The 20027-nt window shown below is 42.7% G+C and overlaps 1 protein-coding gene across 1 annotated transcript; it reads left to right on the forward strand.

Moving 5' to 3' along the window:
• The first annotated feature begins 2912 nt into the window (after positions 1-2912).
• Positions 2913-14847, forward strand: LOC109873649 (ras-related protein Rab-39B). Its single transcript, XM_020465291.2, has 3 exons — positions 2913-3316; positions 4095-4321; positions 10683-14847. The coding sequence occupies exons 2-3, from the start codon at positions 4107-4109 to the stop codon at positions 11107-11109; spliced, it is 642 nt and encodes a 213-aa protein (XP_020320880.1). The 5' UTR covers positions 2913-3316; positions 4095-4106; the 3' UTR covers positions 11110-14847.
• The last annotated feature ends 5180 nt before the right edge of the window (positions 14848-20027 follow it).

Here is a 20027-nt window from a genome sequence, read left to right on the forward strand (position 1 = left end):
AGACGACACTACATTGGTAGGCTTGATTACCAACAATGACGAGACAGCCTACAGGGAGGAGGTGAGGACCCTTGGAGTGTGGTGTCAGGAAAATAACCTCACACTCAATGTCAACAAATCAAAGGAGATGATCGTGGACGCATCACCGGGGGCAAACTACCTGCCCTCCAGGACATCTACACCTACCACCCGATGTCACAGGAAGGCCACAGAGATCATCAAGGACAACAACCACCCGAGCCACTGCCTGTTCACCCCGCTATCATCCCGAAGGAGAGGTCAGTACAGTTGCATCAAAGCTGGGACCGAGAGACTGAAAAACAGCTTCTATCTCAAGGCCATCAGACTGTTAAACAGCCATCACTAACATTGAGTGGCTGCTGCCAACATACAGACTCAATCTCTTGCCACTTTAATAATTGGGAGGTAATACATGCATCACTAGTCACTTAAACAATGCCACTTAATATAATGTTTACATACCCTACATTACTCATCTCATATACTGTACTCTATACCATCTACTGCATCTTGCCTATGCCGCTCGGCCATTGCTCATCCATATATTTAAATGTACATATTCTTAATCAATCCTTTACAGTTGTGTGTATAAGGTAGTTGTTAGATTACTTGTTAGATATTACTGCACGGTCAGAACTAGAAGCGCAAAACCAAAAAAGTGTTAAACCCTTTGCCTTGTTGACAGTTTCTCTCATCCAGCTTCATGAGGTAGTCACCTGGAAGGCATTTCAAGTAACAGCAGATTTTCTCCTCTTCGTCTGAAGAAGAGGTGTAGCAGGGATCGGACCAAAACGCAGCGTGGTAAGTGTCCATATCGTTTATTATAAAACATCAACTGAACACTAAGAAATACTTAACAATAAATGTGACCATGAACAAAAACAAAACTGAAACAGTCCCGTGTGGTGACAACCACAGACACGGAAACAAACACCCACAAACCAACAGTGAAACCCAGGCTACCTTAGTATGATTCTCAATCAGAGACAACCAACGACACCTGCCTCTGATTGAGAACCATACTAGGCCGAAACAAAAACCTAAACATAGAAACACAAAACATAGACTGCCCACCCCAACCATACTAAATAAAGACAAAACAAAGGAAAATAAAGGTCAGAACGTGACAGTAACAGGTATGCCTTGTTAAAAGATAATTTGTGGAATTCCTTTCCTTCTTAAAGCGTTGTGCTGTGACAAGGTAGGGGGGGTATATAGAAGATAGACCTATTTGGTAAAAGACCAAGTCCATATTATGGCAAGAACAGCTCAAATAAGCAAAGAGAAACAACAGTCCATCATTACTTTAAGACATGAAGATCAGTCAATGTGGAGTATTTCAAGAACTTTGAACGTTTCTTCAAGTGCAGTTGCAAAAACCATCAAGCGCTATGATAAAACTGTCTCTCATGAGGACCGCCACCGGAAAGAAGAACCAGAGTTACCTCTGCTGCAGAGGATAAGTTCATTAGTGTGATGTATGGGGGTGCTTCGCTGGTGACACTGTCAGTGATTTATTTAGAATTCAAGGCACACTTAACCAGCATGGCTACCACAGCATTCTGCACTGATATGCCATCCCATCTGGTTTGCTCTTTTTCAACAGGACAATTACCCAAAACACACCTCCAGGCTGTGTAAGGGCTATTTGACCAAGGAGAGTGCTGTATCAGATGACCTGGCCTCCACAATCACCCAACCTCAACCTAATTGAGATGGTTTGGGATGAGTTGAACCGCAGAGTGAAGGAAAAGCAGCCAACAAGTGCTCAGCATATGTGGGAACTCCTTCAAGACTGTTGGAAAAGCATTTCTCATGAAGCTGGTTGAGAAAATGCCAAGAGTTCAAAGCTGTCATCAAGGCAAAGGGTTTGTTTAGCACTTCTTTGGTTACTACATTATTCCAAATGTGTTATTTCATAGTTTTGATGTCTTCACTATTATTCTACAATGTAGAAAATAGTACAAATAAAGAATGAATAGGTGTGTCTTTAAATGAGTAGGTGTTTCCAAACTTTTTACTGGTACTGGTACTGGATATATAATATATATATATTTGTTATAGGTCTACTCGGTAGCTCTCCAACACCTCCGCAATGAGTTTCTGGCTCTCCAGTCACCTCGAGACCAGTGTGCTTTCTACCCGATGTCGGATGTCATAATAAACATCGTTTTTTTTTTACTGCCAAGCCACACTCATTCTCTTGTATCCTGCAGCCTACTGTAGGCCTAACTCAGAGCATGATTCAGACCCTAGCTATTTCAATCATTCAGGTGGTTACACAGTGTAACATCTGCTTCAAACTCACACTCTCAAACATGTAGATCCCCTGATGTCACTCTCCAGATCCCAATCACCTCAATTCTAATCACCTGTTCACACACCTGTATGTCATTATCACACACTATTTAGTTCAGTTCCCTGCACCCATCATTGTGAGGAATTGTTTGTGACACACTTCTATTCGGAGCTCTGGTTTTCCCCTGTAATTGAATCCTCCAGTGTATGATAGTTTTGGCCTGCCTCACTAACAATGCCATTTGCCTATTCCCTGCCTGTACTTTAGCTTATTGGATTTTCTGTTATAAACCTATTGCATGATCTCCCGGATGACGTTACTAGCCTTTTCCTTGCTTGTACTGTTGCCTTTTTGGACTCCCTGTGTATGGCCTTCTGCCTGCCACTGGACCCAGCTACCTGCTTCATCCTGTGGTTCTTTACCAATAAACACCTGCTGCGCCCTGTGCTTGAAACCAGCTCTCTGTCTCCCCTGGTGTTCACACAGTTGTCATCAATCTTTTTCTCCCACAAAGACATTCCCTTTATGTCAGGTATGATAACCTGAATCTGATCTTCATAGGACTCCATTTAAATGCCCATTTGTAGTACCCAATGTAGTGCCCCTAGAGATTTTACTGCGTTGATGTCTGAGTTCTTACGGTAATGGTGCTGATGAGGAGTGAGTAATGCTATGTGATGCTGTTACTGCCATTTCATCAGCGGATTTTCACAAACATCTCCATCTTTAAACATGAAATTGCTATGAAATTAAACCATCGACAAGTTGTTAGCCAATTTTACATCAAACTCGCCATCACAGTAACAGTTCCCTGTGTAGAATAAAATAATACAAAAGGATACTAGGACAAGGCCTATTTGCGTATCACTGCTTGGGGTAAAACAGTGTTTGACTAGGCCTCCTGAGATCACTGTTTCAGAGAGCATCTTCGATATACGAGATTTCTCAAGAACATGGGATTTGCTATTTCCAGCCGTTGATCGCTCATCTAACAAGGTAATTAATTGCACATACAATTAGTACACGACAATGTTCTAAAATGTATTATGGATTAATATGCCATTGCCACAGATAATACCGTTGTAAATCGATTTTAGATTAAGACTATTGTTTACGAAGAGCAGAAAGAAGATAAGTTAAATGTGTTTTAAATGTTATAAGACTCGTTCAGATTTATGTAGCCCAGAACTAATACGTTTTATTTTTTGCAATGGTGAAATTAGTATTCAATACGTAGCCTATTGTTTGTCCATAAAAATGCGCATAACTGCCCTTTTAATTGTGTTTAAGAAAACGGTTTTTATGTCAACACATGTTATTATTGCACTTGATCGGCTTTGCTATGCAACAACTGTGTATCCACATGTGAGCTGAATATGCGAGTGTTCTTTTTTGAGAGCTGTCTGCATTTACCAGGAAAGAGGAGAGGCCTTTCCCTAATAATGTAGGGCAGGCAGATAAGTTTTTCAAGAAAAAGCTAATAAACCGTGCGCTGTGGGCAATTGGGCTTTTAAAGTAGGTCAAACAATCAAGTCGGTTTTCGATGTTGTGCGCGGTTTTGCGCAAACACAAGCACAAATAGGTTTAAAAAATATAAGCAGGCCTACCACACAGAACTACATTTGTAAAAAAAATAGCCCGATAAGGATATCACTGATAGTGGATTGGATAGCCTACGCTTGGGGTCAAAACAAGTGTTAGGTTATTTGTTTAGATGTAGACGGGCCATGCGCATGATTTACTAATCGTCAAATATTTTATTTTTTTCCCATAGATTCTATGAGAGATGGAAGCGATATGGCTGTACCAGTTTCGACTCATCGTCATTGGGGACTCGACAGTAGGAAAGTCGTGCCTGATCCGGCGATTCACAGAGGGACGCTTTGCGCATGTGTCCGACCCCACAGTCGGTGTAGACTTCTTCTCACGCCTAGTGGAGATAGAACCAGGCAAACGCATTAAACTTCAAATCTGGGACACAGCCGGACAAGAGCGATTCAGGTGACACTTTTTTGATAAAAAAAAAAAATTCTTCCATTGTAAAGACCACAAATTGTGTGAAATAAATCAAAGTTTTTTTTTTGTCACCTATAATTATTATTACACTACCAGTCAAAAGTTTTAGAACACCTACTAATTCAAGGGTTTTTCTTTATTTTTACTATTTTCTACACTGCAACGCTTTTCCAACAATCTTGATGGAGTTCCCATACATGCTGAGCACTTGTTGGCTGCTTTTCCTTCTCTCTGCGGTCCGACTCATTCCAAACCATCTCAATTTGGTTGAAGTCAGGGATTGTGGAGGCCAGGTCATCTGATGCATCATGCAATCACTCTCCTTCTTGGTCAAATAACCCTTACACAGCCTAGAGGTGTGTTGGGTCATTGTCCTGTTGAAAAACAAATGATAGTCCCATTAAGCCCAAACCAGATGGGATGACGTATCGCTGCAGAATGCTGTGGTAGCCATGATGGTTAAATGGGCCTTGAATTCGAAATAAATCACAGTGTCACCAGCAAAGCACACACACCATAACACCTTCTCCTTTTTGCAACTGCACTTGAAGAAACTTTCAAAGTTCTTGAAATGTTCCGTATTGACTGACCTTCATGTCTTAAAGTAATGATGAACTGTCTTTTCTCTTTGCTTATTTGAACTGTTCTTGCCATAATATGGACTTGGTCTTTTACCAAATAGGGCTATCTTCTGTATTCCACCCCTACCTTGTCACAACACAACTGATTGGCTCAAACACATTAAGGATGAAAGAAATTGCACCAATGAAAGGCAAAGGGTGGCTATTTGAAGAATCTCAAATATAAACTATATTTTGATTTGTTTAACACTTTTTTGGTTACTACATGATTCCATGTGTTATTTCATAGTTTTGATGTCTTCAAGATTATTCTTGTCACACCCTGATCTGTTTCACCTGTCCTTGTACTTGTCTCCACAACCCTCCAGGCATCGCCCATCTTCCCTATTATCCCCTGTGTATTTATATCCGTGTTCTCTTTTTGTTGCCAGTTCGTCTTGTTCGTTCAAGCTTACAAGCGTTTTTCCTGTCAGCTCCTATCGTTTCCCAGCCTCTCTTTGCTAGTGCTCCCGGTTTTGACATTTGCCTGTCCTGACCCTGTACCCGCCCACCTGACCTCTCTGCCTGAGCCTGCCTGCCATCCTGTACCTTTGTTCCACCTCTGAATTACTGAACCCTGCCTGTCCCTGACCCTGACTCCGCCTGCTGTCCTGTACCTTTGCCTTACACAGGATTTTCGACCCCTGCCAGCATTGACCTGTCTTTGCCTGCCCCTGTTGTTACAATAAATAGTGTTACTTGGACAGTCTGCATCTGGGTCTTACCTTGATTCCTGATAATTCAACAATGTAGAAAATAGTCAAAATAAAGAAAAACCCTTGCATGAGTAGGTGTTAAAAAACTTTTGACCGGTAGTGTATAGCAATATATAATTTGATTTATAATTTGTCTCATCACACTATTTTGCAAAGAAGGTCTACAGTAGCCTCAACAGCACTCTGTAGGGTAGCACCATGGTGTAGCTGGAGGACAGCTAGCTTCCGTCCTCCTCTGGGTACATTGACTTCAATACAAAAACAAGGAGGCTCATGGTTCGCACACCATTCCATAGACTTACACAGTAATTATGACAACTTCTGGAGGATGTCCTCCAGCCTATCAAAGCTCTTGCAGCATGAACTGAAAGGTTGTCCACCTAATCAAAGGATCAAATAATGAATCTAGTACTGAAATAATAAGATACAGCTAGCTAGCACTGCAGCGTATAAGACAATAGTTGAACAGTTTTTAACAAATTCATTTCTTACAAAATTAAAAAGCAAGAGAGAAATAGAGTGAGAGTCATTTTTTTCCACTTTCAGTTTCTATCACATTTCAGGTATAACCCAGATGCAGACAGTGTCGAAGGAACCAACGTTTATTTCTAATACAGGGGCAGGCAAATGACAGTTCAAAGGCAGGCAGGGGTCAATTATCCAGAGAGGGTGAAAAGGATCCAGAACGGCAGGCAGTCTCAGGGTCAGGGCAGGTAGGGGTCAATAATCCAGTGAGGTGGGGCAAGATACAGAAGGGCAGGAAACAGTAGACAAGGGGCTGTAACACATGGGTTTAACTCTGGACACATGAAAGGCTAATAACCTTAGCGATGGGAAAAGGGCCGATAAACCGGGGGGAGAGTTTGCGGGATTCCACCCGGAGGGGCAGATCATGGGTGGACAGCCATACCGTCTGCGCGAGATGATACTGTGGAGCCGGGGTCCGGTGGTGATCTGCTTGTCGTCAATACCTGGAGGTGGTCTTGAGGAAGGACCGACCAGGCTCTCCTCCAGGTACGACGACAGCAGCGGACAAACATCTTGGCCGAAGGTATGCTGACCTCTTCTTCCTGCTCAGGGAAGAGCGGGGGCTGATACCCCAGGAAACACGCAAAAGGTGATAGGCCTGTGGCAGAGCAGGGAAGGGTGTTGCAGGTGTATTCGACCCACACAAGCTGCTGGCTCCAGGTGGTGGGGTTGGCGGAGACCAGGCAGTGCAGAGTAGTCTCAAGGTCTTGGTTGGCTCACTCCGACTGGCCATTGGACTGGGAGTGGAACCCGGAGGACAGGCTGGCCGATGACCCAATGAGGGTGCAGAACGCCTTCCAGAACCAGGATGAGAACTGAGGACCCCGGTCGGAGACCATGTCAACTGGCAGTCCATGGATCCGGAAGATGTGCTGCCCCATGAGCTGGACCATCTCTTTGGTAGATGGTAGTTTGGGGAGAGGAATGAAGTGGGCGGCTTTGGAAAACCGATCCACAATGGTCAGGATGGCGGTGTTGCCATCAGACGGTGACCCATGACAAAGTCCAGGGAGATGTGAGACCAAGGACAGTGAGGGACAGGCAGAGTTTGGAGGAGACCAGCCGGAGCTTGCTGAGGAGTCTTGTTTTGTGCACACAAGCGGCGAAGAATGTGAGACGTCAGGAACCGTGGTAGGCCACCTAAAGCGTTGTCTCACAAAAGCCAGGTTCCGACGGGAGCCCGGGTGGCAGGCAAGCATCGCGTCATGCACAAACATCCGGTTATCCCCCCCCCCCCCGGGGTTCGGCTGGGAACGCTGTGACTCCCGAACCTGCTTCCCTATTCCCCAGCTGAGTGCCATCGCCAGGCACGAGGTGGGAAGGATGGTCTCAAGTTCCGGGGTAGTAGTCGTGGGGCTATAGCGGCGTGACAGCGCAGCCGGTAGGAGAGGGAGAAGTTGAACCGGGTGGTCCCACCTAGCCTGCCTGGAATTGAGGCGCTGTTCGGTGTGGAGATATTCCAGGTTCTTGTGGTCGGTCCACACAATGAATGAGAGTAATCCAATATGCTGTAATAGAAATAAGGCCATGCTCATGAATACTAAAAAAAAAAAAAATATTAAACAGCACTGCCCGCCACTGTTCTCCATGTCACATCCTCTGTGTAAACAGCACTGACCGCCACTGTTCTCCATGTCACATCCTCTGTGTAAACAGCACTGACCGCCACTGTTCTCCATGTCACATCCTCTGTTTAAACAGCACTGACCTCAACTGTTCTCCATGTCACATCCTCTGTATAAACAGCACTGACCTCCACTGTTCTCCATGTCACATCCTCTGTGTAAACAGCACTGACCTCCACTGTTCTCCATGTCACATCCTCTGTTTAAACAGCACTGACCGCCACTGTTCTCCATGTCACATCCTCTGTGTAAACAGCACTGACCGCCACTGTTCTCCATGTCACATCCTCTGTTTAAACAGCACTGACCTCCACTGTTCTCCATGTCACATCCTCTGTATAAACAGCACTGACCTCCACTGCTCTCCATGTCACATCCTCTGTGTAAACAGCACTGACCTCCACTGTTCTCCATGTCACATCCTCTGTGTAAACAGCACTGACCTCCACTGTTCTCCATGTCACATCCTCTGTTTAAACAGCACTGACCTCCACTGCTCTCCATGTCACATCCTCTGTGTAAACAGCACTGACCGCCACACTTGTATACTGAACCAAAATATAAACACAACATGCAACAATTTCAAAGATCAAAGATTTTATTGAGTCACGGTTCATATGAGGAAATCGGTCAATTGAAATAAATGAATTAGGCCCTAATATATGGATTTCACATGACCTTAAAAAAAATGGGCCACACAATGGGCCACAGGATCTCGTCACTGTATCTCTGTGCATTCAAATCGCCATTGATAAAATGCAATTGTGTTTGTTGTCCGTAGCTTATGCCTGTCCATACCATAACCCCACAGCCACCATAGGGCACTCTGTTCACAACGTTGACATCAGCAAACCGCTCACCCACATGACGCCATATACATGGCCAAATTCTCTAAAACAATGTTGCTGGTGACTTATGTTAGAGAAAGGAACATTAAATTATCTGGCAACATCTCTGGTGGACATTCCTGCAGTCAGCATGCCAATTGCACGCTCCCTCAAAACTTGAAACAACTGTGGCACTGTGTTGTGTGACAAAACTGCCCATTTTAGAGTGGCCTTTTATTGTCCCCAGCAGAAGGTGTACCTGTGTAATGATCATGCTGTTTAATCAGCTTCTTGATTTGCTACACCTGTCAGGTGGATGGATTATCTTGGCAAATGAGAAATGCTCACTAACAGGGATGTAAACAAACTTGCGCACCAAATTTGAGAGAAATAAGCTTTTCGTGAGTATGGAACATTTCTGGGATCTTGTATTTCAGCTCATGAAACATGGGACCAAGACTTTACATTGTTGTGTCTTTGGCATCATTAAAAGTGAAGACTGTTATTTTATCAAATCAATTCTCTGTAATTATAATTACGTGATTAAACTAATCATGTAAATGTAATTAACCAGGAAGTTGGGGCACCAGGGAAATCTTCAGATTACAAAGTTATAATTTTCCTAAAGTAACTCTTCAGATATTTGAATATCTGATCAATTAGTCTTCTTATTAATTAATTATTATTTACCTCACGTCAGTCTCATTCTAAATGTCGTAAATGGTTGGTTATCTGCACGAACCCAGCCTTTACTATGAATCATCCATACACCAATTGGCTTATTCATTTATTTACTAACATACTAAATAATCACAGAAATGCATAAACAAACAAAACAGTAGATCTGTTACTAACAAATGATAGGGGATATTCCCTAGTGGGCTAAGCCGATATGATGGCTTGGTGGACAAAGGGAAGTGGGTGTGGACTGAGCGAGAGCGGGAAAGACCAGAGGGATCACTACACACAGTACTACTATAATTAATTGAAATGCTAATCCTTTGCACATGAACGCTCACTCATTCGGGAATAATTGCAATCAATATATACATTTACGCCCATGTGTCATGATCTTTTCTGTTGGAATCCGGTCCGTCTGCTGGAAAGTCAGTTCATCCGCGTCTCTTTCTCTCTGCTGCCCTGAAGATCAGTCTTTCGTGGTTACAATGTATACATCAGAGTATCACTCATAAATAAATGTTTCGGCGGTTGTCAGTAATAGCACCCCAGGTTTACATCATTTCTAGCTGCAGACTATTAATTAGTATCTAAGATTAGCTCTTATTCTGTCGGCATCGATAGTCTGAGTTGAACCATTTCCAGCTGTGTAGCCATGTGGTATGGTTAGGAATTCAATAACTATTCGCAATCACAGCTCACGCTGTGGGTTTGCTCAATCTTTGTACTCAAACCTGTGCCACCTCAGCTGACACCGAGGTATGTGTGGTCTGAAGAGGATTTCCTCAGGAAGGGGTTTTCTTCATAACAGTAGAAAAGGCGGTTCTATGGCGCCTGATCATGACTGTGCTCACGTGGGCGGGCCAATGACTTAGTTCAACTTTAAAGGGAATACATCATTTCACAAATAGTTTCATCTTTACTCATTCATTTTATACAATAATTTGATGCAAACATCATAACAGAGGCACCTGTGTAAACAGAGTTAGGGTAATGTGGCTGTATTGTCTTTCATGAGGTCACAAACATGAAACAAAATGGACCGGATCGTAGCTGGCTTCTCCACCGACCGTTTACACATTCTCCAAAACATGTATATTGTTCCAGTCTCAAATTCTGGAATGTAGTAGAATTTGGCAGGAGTTCCTTTGTTCTACTGTGGAACTCTCTCTCTCCATACTGCATGAAAAGGGGGAGAGAGTCTCCGCCAGGACCTGAGATAACAGAACAGTAGGAGAGAGTGAGAAGCCATGATCTATACACAGAAAGGGCCACGTCACGACAACATGTGATATTTTTTCTGTGTATTTACCACTGTCCCTCTTCTTTGCTTATCCTCTCACCCTCTCTAGGTCTATTACCAGGGCTTATTACCGTAACTCTGTTGGGGGGCTGCTGCTGTTCGACATCACCAACCGTCGCTCCTTCCAGAATGTGCATGAGTGGCTGGAGGAGGCCCGGAGTCACGTCCAGCCTCACAGCATCGTCTTTCTGTTGGTGGGCCACAAGTGCGACCTGGAGCCCCAGAGGCAGGTGAGCCAGCAAGAGGCGGAGAAGCTGGCAGGTACCTATGGTATGCGCTACGTGGAGACATCGGCTCGCGACGCCATCAACGTGGAAAAGGCCTTCACTGAGCTAACGCGGGACATCTTTGAGCTCGTGAAGAGCGGTGACATCAACATCCAGGAGGGTTGGGAGGGGGTGAAGAGTGGCTTGGTGCCCAACGTGGTGCACTCCTCAGAAGAGGTCACCAAGAGTGGCCGGCGGTGCCTCTGCTGATTAGCCTGTCTGTCTAGTTGGCTTCACTCAACCCAGCCCATGCAGTGCTGTTACATTATGTCCCACTAGCTCGCAATCTTGTCACATATATATATCTCTCTCACTCCCATTCTGACTACTGGAAGGCCATTCCCGCTCTAGTCTACCACTGAATAAAACATGAATACAGCTACTTTCCACAGTAACCTTCCTGGCGTCTGTCTTACCTGTTACAGGCACTTGAAAGACAAGAAATGGCCTGTTTTATGATTTCATTGTCCTCCCTGTATTTATGCTTCATCTTGTGCCCCACAAAAGGAACACACCTCAAACTTTACATGTCTGTTCTGTGTTCTGGAGTCTGGGGAACTCACACAACTATCGGGGGGGAGGGGGTGGGGGGTGTTCAATACAGGGGGAAACACCAAATCTATCACAGCTTATTCCACCTTGGCTATGGAAAGAACCAGAAAGCGTGTGTTGTATTACTGGCTGTGTGCAATGCCTCCTGCTTTTGGTGCGAGACTGATGACACCCCCAGACACATGAACAACCAAGAACACTATAGTGTATTGCCATCATCCTTTTCATCACAGATGGAACCAAAGCTTGCATGGACTGAATCAGTTCTACATGAGTATCAACAGGGAATTTGCACAGTTGAGTGTTGAGTAGGCTCAATGTTTTTCATTTGCCATTTTCTTCATTGTTGCTCATATTAAATGCACAGTTGGGGACACAAGGTACTGTATAACATATCACCGTTTTTGACCACCCTGGCCATCCACCATAATCGTTAGAGAATGCGTCCCATGAGAAATACGTTTTATATACTCCATTGGCTTTAACAGTAAGCTCACCCCTTAAACATTGACATCTACGCAACGATAGCGCCTCCTGATGTTGTGAACACCAAGCTTTAAATGGGGTCAGCTGTTCTAGAGTAGTTTTTTCTTCAGTTTATTTAATACTTGCATACTGTAGGGTCACATGCTTGTAGTTTTAACATGATCCTAAACAACATTCCACACGTGTCCAATATTTCTTCCCAGACTATTGGACTCAGCCACGTGCTTTATCTAACAGTTATATCTTCCAACCACAACCTTTAGTACCTCTAAAATGTCTTCTTTCTCAATGCCAGTTTCCACCCTCCCCATTGAACTTTTTGGGTTAGCTATGATCCCATTTGCTGCCAGGCCCATGTCCATATACAACGTTAATCCCAAGCAGACCATATCTGAGAGCAATTTAAAGAGCCTCCTAGGTTCAAAGTATCTATGCAGCAGGAAACAAACCATTTGCTCGAAAGGAAAGCTACAACATGTATTAATCGACCTGAATTTTACTCTCTTTCAGGGTTGTTCAATACAATGTACGTGTATAGTTGCATTTTATCCATTTGTAAATAGCCAGGGTGCACGTGTATAGTTGCATTTTATCCATTTGTAAATAGCCAGGGTGCACGTGTATAGTTGCATTTTATCCATTTGTAAATAGCCAGGGTGTTCTGGATGAATTAATTTCTAGAACATGAAATGTCATAATGGTGTGATAGAAATGGGAAATTCCATGACTTTCAATATTTGTAGGAGATACAGTGCATTCGGAAAGTACTCATACCCCTTGACTTTTTTCACATTTTGTTACGTTTCAGCTTGTAGCGTCATACCCAAGAAGAATCAAGGCTGTAATCGCTGCCAAAGGTTCTTCAACAAAGTACTGAGTAAAGGGTCTGAATACCAGTTTGGGCACACCTACTCATTCAAGGGTTTTTCTTTATTTGTACTATTTTCTACATTGTAGAATAATAGCAAAGACATAAAAACTATGAAATAACACATATGGAATCATGTAGTAACCAAAAAAAGTGTTAAACAAACAAAAATATATTTTAGATTCTTCAAAGTAGCTGCCCTTTGACTTGATGACAGCTTTGCACACTCTTGGCATTCTCTCAACCAGCTTCACCTGGAATGCTTTTCCAACCGTCTTGAATAAGTTCCCACATATGCTGAGCACTTGTTGGCTGCTTTTTCTTCACTCTGTGGTCCAACTCATCCCAAACCATCTAAATTTGGTTGATGTCGGTTGATTGTTGAGGCCAGATTGTTGATGCAGCACTCCATCACTCTCCTTCTTGGTCAAATAACCCTTACACAGCTTGGAGGTGTGTTTGGTAATTTTCCTGTTGAAAAACAAATGATAGTCCCACTAAGCCCAAACCAGATGGGATGGTGTATCACTGCAGAGTGCTGTTGTAGCCATGATGGTTAAGTGTGCCTTGAATTCTAAATACATCACTGACAGTGTCACCAGCAGAGCACCATCACACCTCCTCCTCCATGCTTCACGGTGGGAACCACACATGCAGAGATAATCTATTCACCTTCTCTGCATCAGACCAAAAGACAGATTTCCACCGGTCTACTGTCTATTGTTCATGTTTCTTGACCCAAACAAGCCTCTTCTTCTTATTGGTGTCCTTTAGTAGTGGTTTCTTTGCAGCAATTCGACCATGAAGGCCTGATTCACCCAGTCTCCTCTGAACAGTTGACATTGAGATGTGTCTGTTACTTGAACTCTGTGAAGCATTTATTTGGGCTGCAATTTCAGTGTCTGGTAACTCTAATGAACTTATCCTCTGCAGCAGAAGTAACTCTGGGTCTTCCTTTCCGGTGGCGGTCCCCATGAGAGCCAGTTTCATCATAGCGCTTGATGGTTTTTGCGGCTGCACTTGAAGAAACTTTCAATGTTCTTGAAATGTTCCGCATTGACTGAACTTCATGTCTTAAGGTAATGGACTGTCGTTTCTCTTTGCTTATTTGAGCTGTTCTTGCCATAATATGGACTTGGTCTTTTACCAAATAGGGCTATCTTCTGTATACCACCCCTACCTTGTCACAACTGATTGGCTCAAACGCAACATTTTCCAAAAACCTGTTTCTGCTTTGTCTTGTGTGTAGATTGATGAGGGAAAAAACCTATTGAATCCATTTTAAAATAAGACTAACGTAACAAAATGTAGAAAAAGTCAAGGGGTCTGAATACTTTCCGAATGCACTGTATCTTACAGCAGCTGAAGTGTTGCTCTGTTCAGGGTAATAAGATAGTTTGGTTTCCCCCTCTTTCACTGAAGTCACACCCTCTGATTATGAAAGGAGAGAGATCCCCGGGGAAGTCCACAGCCTTTAGAGAGACATCTGTTACCTACATATTAGACATGCGTATTGAGCCTCCATGTGCCAGACACGTGTGAATATCCTCCCCACCACAGGTGGCTGGTGGCATCTTAATTGGGAAGGACGGGCTCATAGTCATGGCTGGAACGGAATAAATGGAAGAGTATTGAACAAGTGAAATATGGTTTCCGTGTGGTTCATACCATTCCATTCATTTCATTCCAGCCATTATTATGAGCTGTCCTCCCCTCAGCAGCCTCCTGTACTCCCCACCAATGTCGTTGAATGGACTCTCCTGGCTGTATTCTCTGCTAGGCCAGGTACCAGATCAGCTGCTGAATTGACAGCACTGGCGCTAAACCAACTTTGTTTTTCCTTCTAAACCATTGAATGACTGTGATATAGGAATGTAGAGAGAACAAACTTTTCATATTTCATGTTCTCTGCTATACCCCTGAGGCTCTGAGTGATGGTGCTTACCTGCACAGTGTCATGCAGAGGTTTGAAATGGCTATGAATCATGTCTTGATAAACCTAGTCAGAGCTAGGATGTATTCCAATTAAATTGTGACTTGTAGATGTCATTTCTTTTTTTGAAACAAACGTAAAGCAGACCATGTTTCTTTAGCTGTGTATAGGTTTGGAGTGCATAGCACAAGGGCAGGTTCGATGTCTCATATGCTTGTAAGGAATAAACATTTGATCTCAGCAAAGGCATGGTCAATATTCCAGTGCTCTATGATGCCCATCCAAAATACATGTGCTCAGTGTTAGTTGCCTTTCTATGCACACGCATACCCCAATTAATTTTAAAATATTCTCCCAGCCTGGAAAAACACTGTTTATTCAACAAGCAGTTGAAAGAAATTGATATTCCGGAGGTTAAACTGGATGTACACTCTATATAAAAATAAGTATGTGGACACCCCTTCAAATTAGTGGATTCGGCTATTTCAGCCACACCCATTGCTGACAGGTGCAGAAAATCGAGCACACAGCCATGTAATCTCCATAGACAAACATTGACAGTAAAATGGCCTTACTGAAGAGCTCAGTGACTTTCAACGTGGCACCCTCATAGGATGCCACCTTTCCAACAAGTCAGTTCAAGTCAGTTCCCAACAAGCAGCCCCAGTCAACTGTAAGTGCTGTTATTGTGAAGTGGAAACGTCTAGGAGCAACAATGGCTTAACCCCGAAGTGGTAGGCCACACAAGCTCACAGAATGGGACTGCCGAGTGCTGAAGTGTGTTGCACGTAAAAATTGTCTGTCCTCGGGTGCAACACTCACTACCGAGTTCCAAACTGCTTCTGGAAGCAACACCAGCACAAGAACTGTTCATCGGGAGCTTCATGAAATGGTTTTCCATGGCCGAGGAGCCAGAGACAAGCCTAAGATCACCATGCACAATGCCAAGTGTCGGCTAGAGTGGTGTAAAGCTCGCCGCAATTGGACTCTGTAGCAGTGGAAATGTGTTCTCTGGAGTGATGAATCATGCTTCACCATCTGGCAGTCCGACGGACAAATCTGGGTTTGGCGGATGCCAGGAGAACGCAACCTGCCCCAATGCATAGTGCCAACTGTAAAGTTTGATGGAGGAGGAATAATGGTCTGGGGCTGTTTTTAATGGTTTGGGCCCCTTTTCCAGTGAAGGGAAATCTTAATGCTACAGCATACAATAACATTCTAGAGTCTAGAATCTAGACGATTCTGTGCTTCCAACTTTGTGGCAACAGTTTGGGGAAGGCCCATTTCTGTTTCAGCATGACAATGCCCCTGTGCACAAAGCGAGGTCCATACAGAAATGGTTTGTCGAGATCGGTGTGTAAGAATTTGACTAGCCTGTACAGAGCCCTGACCTCAACCCCATTGAACACTTTTGGGATGAATTAGAACGCTGACTGCAAGCCAGGCCTAATCGCCTAACATCAGTGCCCGACCTCTAATGCTCTTGTGGCTAAATGGGAGCATGTCCCCGCAGCAATGTTCCAACATCTAGTGGAAAGCCTTCACAGAAGAGTGGAGGCTGTTATAGCAGCAAAGGGGGGACCAACTCCATATTAATGCCCATGATTTTGGAATGAGATGGTCGACAAGCTGGTGTCCACATACTTTTGGTCATTAATGTTAAGTCAGTGATGTATCTATTTGTACTACAGCAGCTATTATATACTCCCTATTAAATTGTGAACACGTGATAAGAAAATAACCGAAGATTTTTTAAATTAACTAAAGTTAGACCACAACCTGTCGTTTCCAATGGAAGCAAATGAATCATAGTGGGCGGAACAGGCAAGGAGGTGGGCAGAGCCAAGCCGCGTTCTGGCATGTATTTTCTTATTTCCGTTAGGAAACGGCTACTCTTTGAAGTGCGCATGTGCAATAACTCAAACAGAAACTGTATTGAGATCAAATGTTTAATCGATGAGAACTTTAGCAGAAGGTTGGCCAAAATACATCTCACTCCATCTTCCCCCGCTGCCGGCCACTGGGCTTCCTCTCATCACCATATTTGGTAGTGAGTGGAAACGCCAACCGGATGCTTCACATTGATACATCTGGTGAAACATCCGTCTCATTGTTCCATCTGTGAAACAACTGTTTGAAGTCTTCATTAGTACAATGCCATATACAGACACAAGAGGGCAGCACACACTAAACAATTGACCTTGTGAATGGTTACAAGGCACAACTTTAATTTTTTTTTTTTTTTGAAACTTTATTTAACTAGGCAAGTCAGTTAAGAACAAATTCTTATTTAAAAGTTCAAGAACATTAAAGTTCAAATATAGGGTGGCCAAATCATATGGGATTATATTGTGAACTGTGAATTGTGAAACAATTCCTATTAATTGTGAATAATGTAACGTTAACTCCCCAATGGCGATCCACACAGCGAAACAGCACCACGTAGCCAGGTCCAGCTGCATCATGAGGTAGATGTTGACAAAGACACAGAACAGAGGCAGCCAAGGCAGCAGGGGCACCTAGAGGGAAGAGGTACAGGTTAGTCATACTTTTACTGCATATCAAGCTGGATTATAAACTGGTTGTAAAACATGAATAAACACTGGACCTGTTTAAATTAAATAAATATTCAGAAACTGACCTTGAAGGTGAGGGCTTCCAGGTGAGGGCTTCCATGATAATGGCACAAAGGGTACAGATCAGGGCCAGGAGAATCTGAACACTTGTCATGTTTAACACATGAACCAAAATAAATACTTTCAGGTAGATGGATATTAGGCATGCAATGCCATTCCAAAAGTTGCAACGTTTAAGTGTTGTGAATCTGTAGATGTGGAGGAAATGGATATGGATTTTCCCTCGGTTTGATAAGCTTATTCATTTTTACAACATTTTTATATAATTATTTTTTTTAAATACTAAAATAATTCCATCTACTGTTGAGAATCAACAAAGGCATAGAATGTCATTATAATAAACATTTATTTAGAAAAGACAACATTGAAAATACAGCTCATGTCTACATGACAGGCATATATTCACAGTATATAAAACCAAAGACAAAAAATATAATTGATATTTATGTAACAGCATTTAGAGTAGTACTGATCAATCAGTACTATGGCCTGATATGAGTCTTGGTTTACCAGCCCCTGGTATCTGAGGCGGGCGGTATTTTCAGGCACTGGTTTCTTTTTGAGATTCTTACAAGTTCTCAAGAAACAATAGGTTGTTAAAATGTATGTTAAGAAGCACAAGTATAAAACACCTCCTTTGAATAAGTGTCCATTTGTATAATATTCAGCATTATACAAATCTGATACAGCTATTCACATACTGTACATGATTTATTACTGTACTACAACTCACTTAAAAGGAAAACTCCACACAAATACTATTTTGGTATTTGTTTCATTGTTGATATTGGCCCAACATCTTTTGCAAGTCAACAATTAACTTAAGATATCATTTTCTAAATACAGAAATAGTCGTTATGATGCATTTTGCATCATATAATGCATCAGGTTTTGCATGGTATTTTCCTTTAACAAACCATAGAACTCAATTATCCTCACCAATTCCAGTGTCTTTACAGATGAGCACAAATATACTTCAGATTTAGAGAGCAGATTTGGCTGGTCAAATTCCTTATGTCCTTGACCTAGTGTCTCCAATGCACACTGCATTTTGGTCAAGCAGCACCACAACTAGTGATTAATAGCAAATGGAATCACAAGTTGAAGTCTCAATCATTTGGTGGTGCAAAAGTTTTGCTATATAAAGTAAATCATTAAAGGTGGTCGTCAAGAGTACTTTAAAAACTGTACATGTAAGAATACAATAACATCTATAAAAGAACATTACTTTATTAACTTAATTTGAAAAGCATAAAATAACTACATAGAAAACAATTCTACAGAATAGAATGTTCAGATAAAATGATGGAAACTCGACAGCTAAGCTTCCAAGAACAAGTTTCAACGGAAACTAAAAAAACAAACATTTGCTAACATGTTTTCACAAGAATCTACAACTAAAGCTCCATCAGTGGTAGTGCATGACCAGGACTAAAGTCACTGCCTTTAAGATTCAACACAGAGCCACTGAATAGACCCCAAGGGTACTGGTCTTTATTAAACATCTGTAGAGACAGCTCAAGCATTGGAGGCAGGCAGAGATCTCAAACTCAAGTATGTTCATATAAAAAAGGGTAGTTCTGATTTGTAAAGACAAACTCCAGTGAGATAAACAGAGATACATGAAGGGGGGGGGGGGGGGAGAGTACAGTATGGCCCAACATATATCAAATTAAGATGACACAGCAGCAGCCAGCTACAGTGGGGCAAAACAGTATTTAGTCAGCCACCAATTATGCAAGTTCTCTCACTTAGATGAGAGAGGCCTGTAATTGTCATCATAGGTACACTTCAACTATGACAGACAAAATGAGAAGAAAAAAAAATCCAGAAAATCACATTGTTGGATTTTTAATGAATTTATTTGCAAATTATGGTGGAAAATAAGTATTTGGTCACCTACAAACAAGCAAGATTTCTGGCTCTCACAGACCTGTAACTTCTTCAAGAAGCTCCTCTGTCCTCCACTCGTTACCTGTATTAATGGCACCTGTTTGAACTTGTTATCAGTATAAAAGACACCTGTCCACAACCTCAAACAGTCACAATCCAAACTCCACTATGGCCAAGACCAAAGAGCTTTCAAAGGACACCAGAAACAAAATTGTAGACCTGCACCAGGCTGGGAAGACTGAATCTGCAATAGGTAAGCAGCTTGGTTTGAAGAAATCATCTGTGGGAGCAATTATTAGGAAATGGAAGACAAGACCACTGATAATCTCCCTCGATCTGGGGCTCCACGCAAGATCTCACCCCGTGGGGTCAAAATGATCACAAGAACGGTGAGCAAAAATCCAAGAACCACACGGGGGGACCTAGTGAATGACCTGCAGAGAGCTGGGACCAAAGTAACAAAGCCTACCATCAGTAACACACTACGCCGCCAGGGACTCAAATCCTGCAGTGCCAGACGTGTCCCCCTGCTTAAGCCAGTACATGTCCAGGCCCGTCTGAAGTTTGCTAGAAAGCATTTGGATGATCCAGAAGAAGATTGGGAGAATGTCATATGGTCAGATGAAACCAAAATATAACTTTTTGGTAAAAACTCAACTCATTGTGTTTGGAGGACAAAGAATGCTGAGTTGCATCCAAAGAACACCATACCTACTGTGAAGCATGGGGGTGGAAACATCATGCTCTGGGGCTGTTTTTC

The sequence above is a fragment of the Oncorhynchus kisutch genome, linkage group LG29, assembly GCF_002021735.2.
Source record: "Oncorhynchus kisutch isolate 150728-3 linkage group LG29, Okis_V2, whole genome shotgun sequence".
In the NCBI taxonomy this organism is placed as follows: Eukaryota; Metazoa; Chordata; class Actinopteri; order Salmoniformes; family Salmonidae; genus Oncorhynchus; species Oncorhynchus kisutch.

Bases quoted from the DNA above. Each gene is read 5' to 3' on its own strand.
- LOC109873649 (XM_020465291.2), top strand. From the start codon at position 4,107: ATGGAAGCGATATGGCTGTACCAGTTTCGACTCATCGTCATTGGGGAC. The intron at 4,322-10,682 runs GTGACACTTTTT...CACCCTCTCTAG, and splicing joins GCCGGACAAGAGCGATTCAG to GTCTATTACCAGGGCTTATT.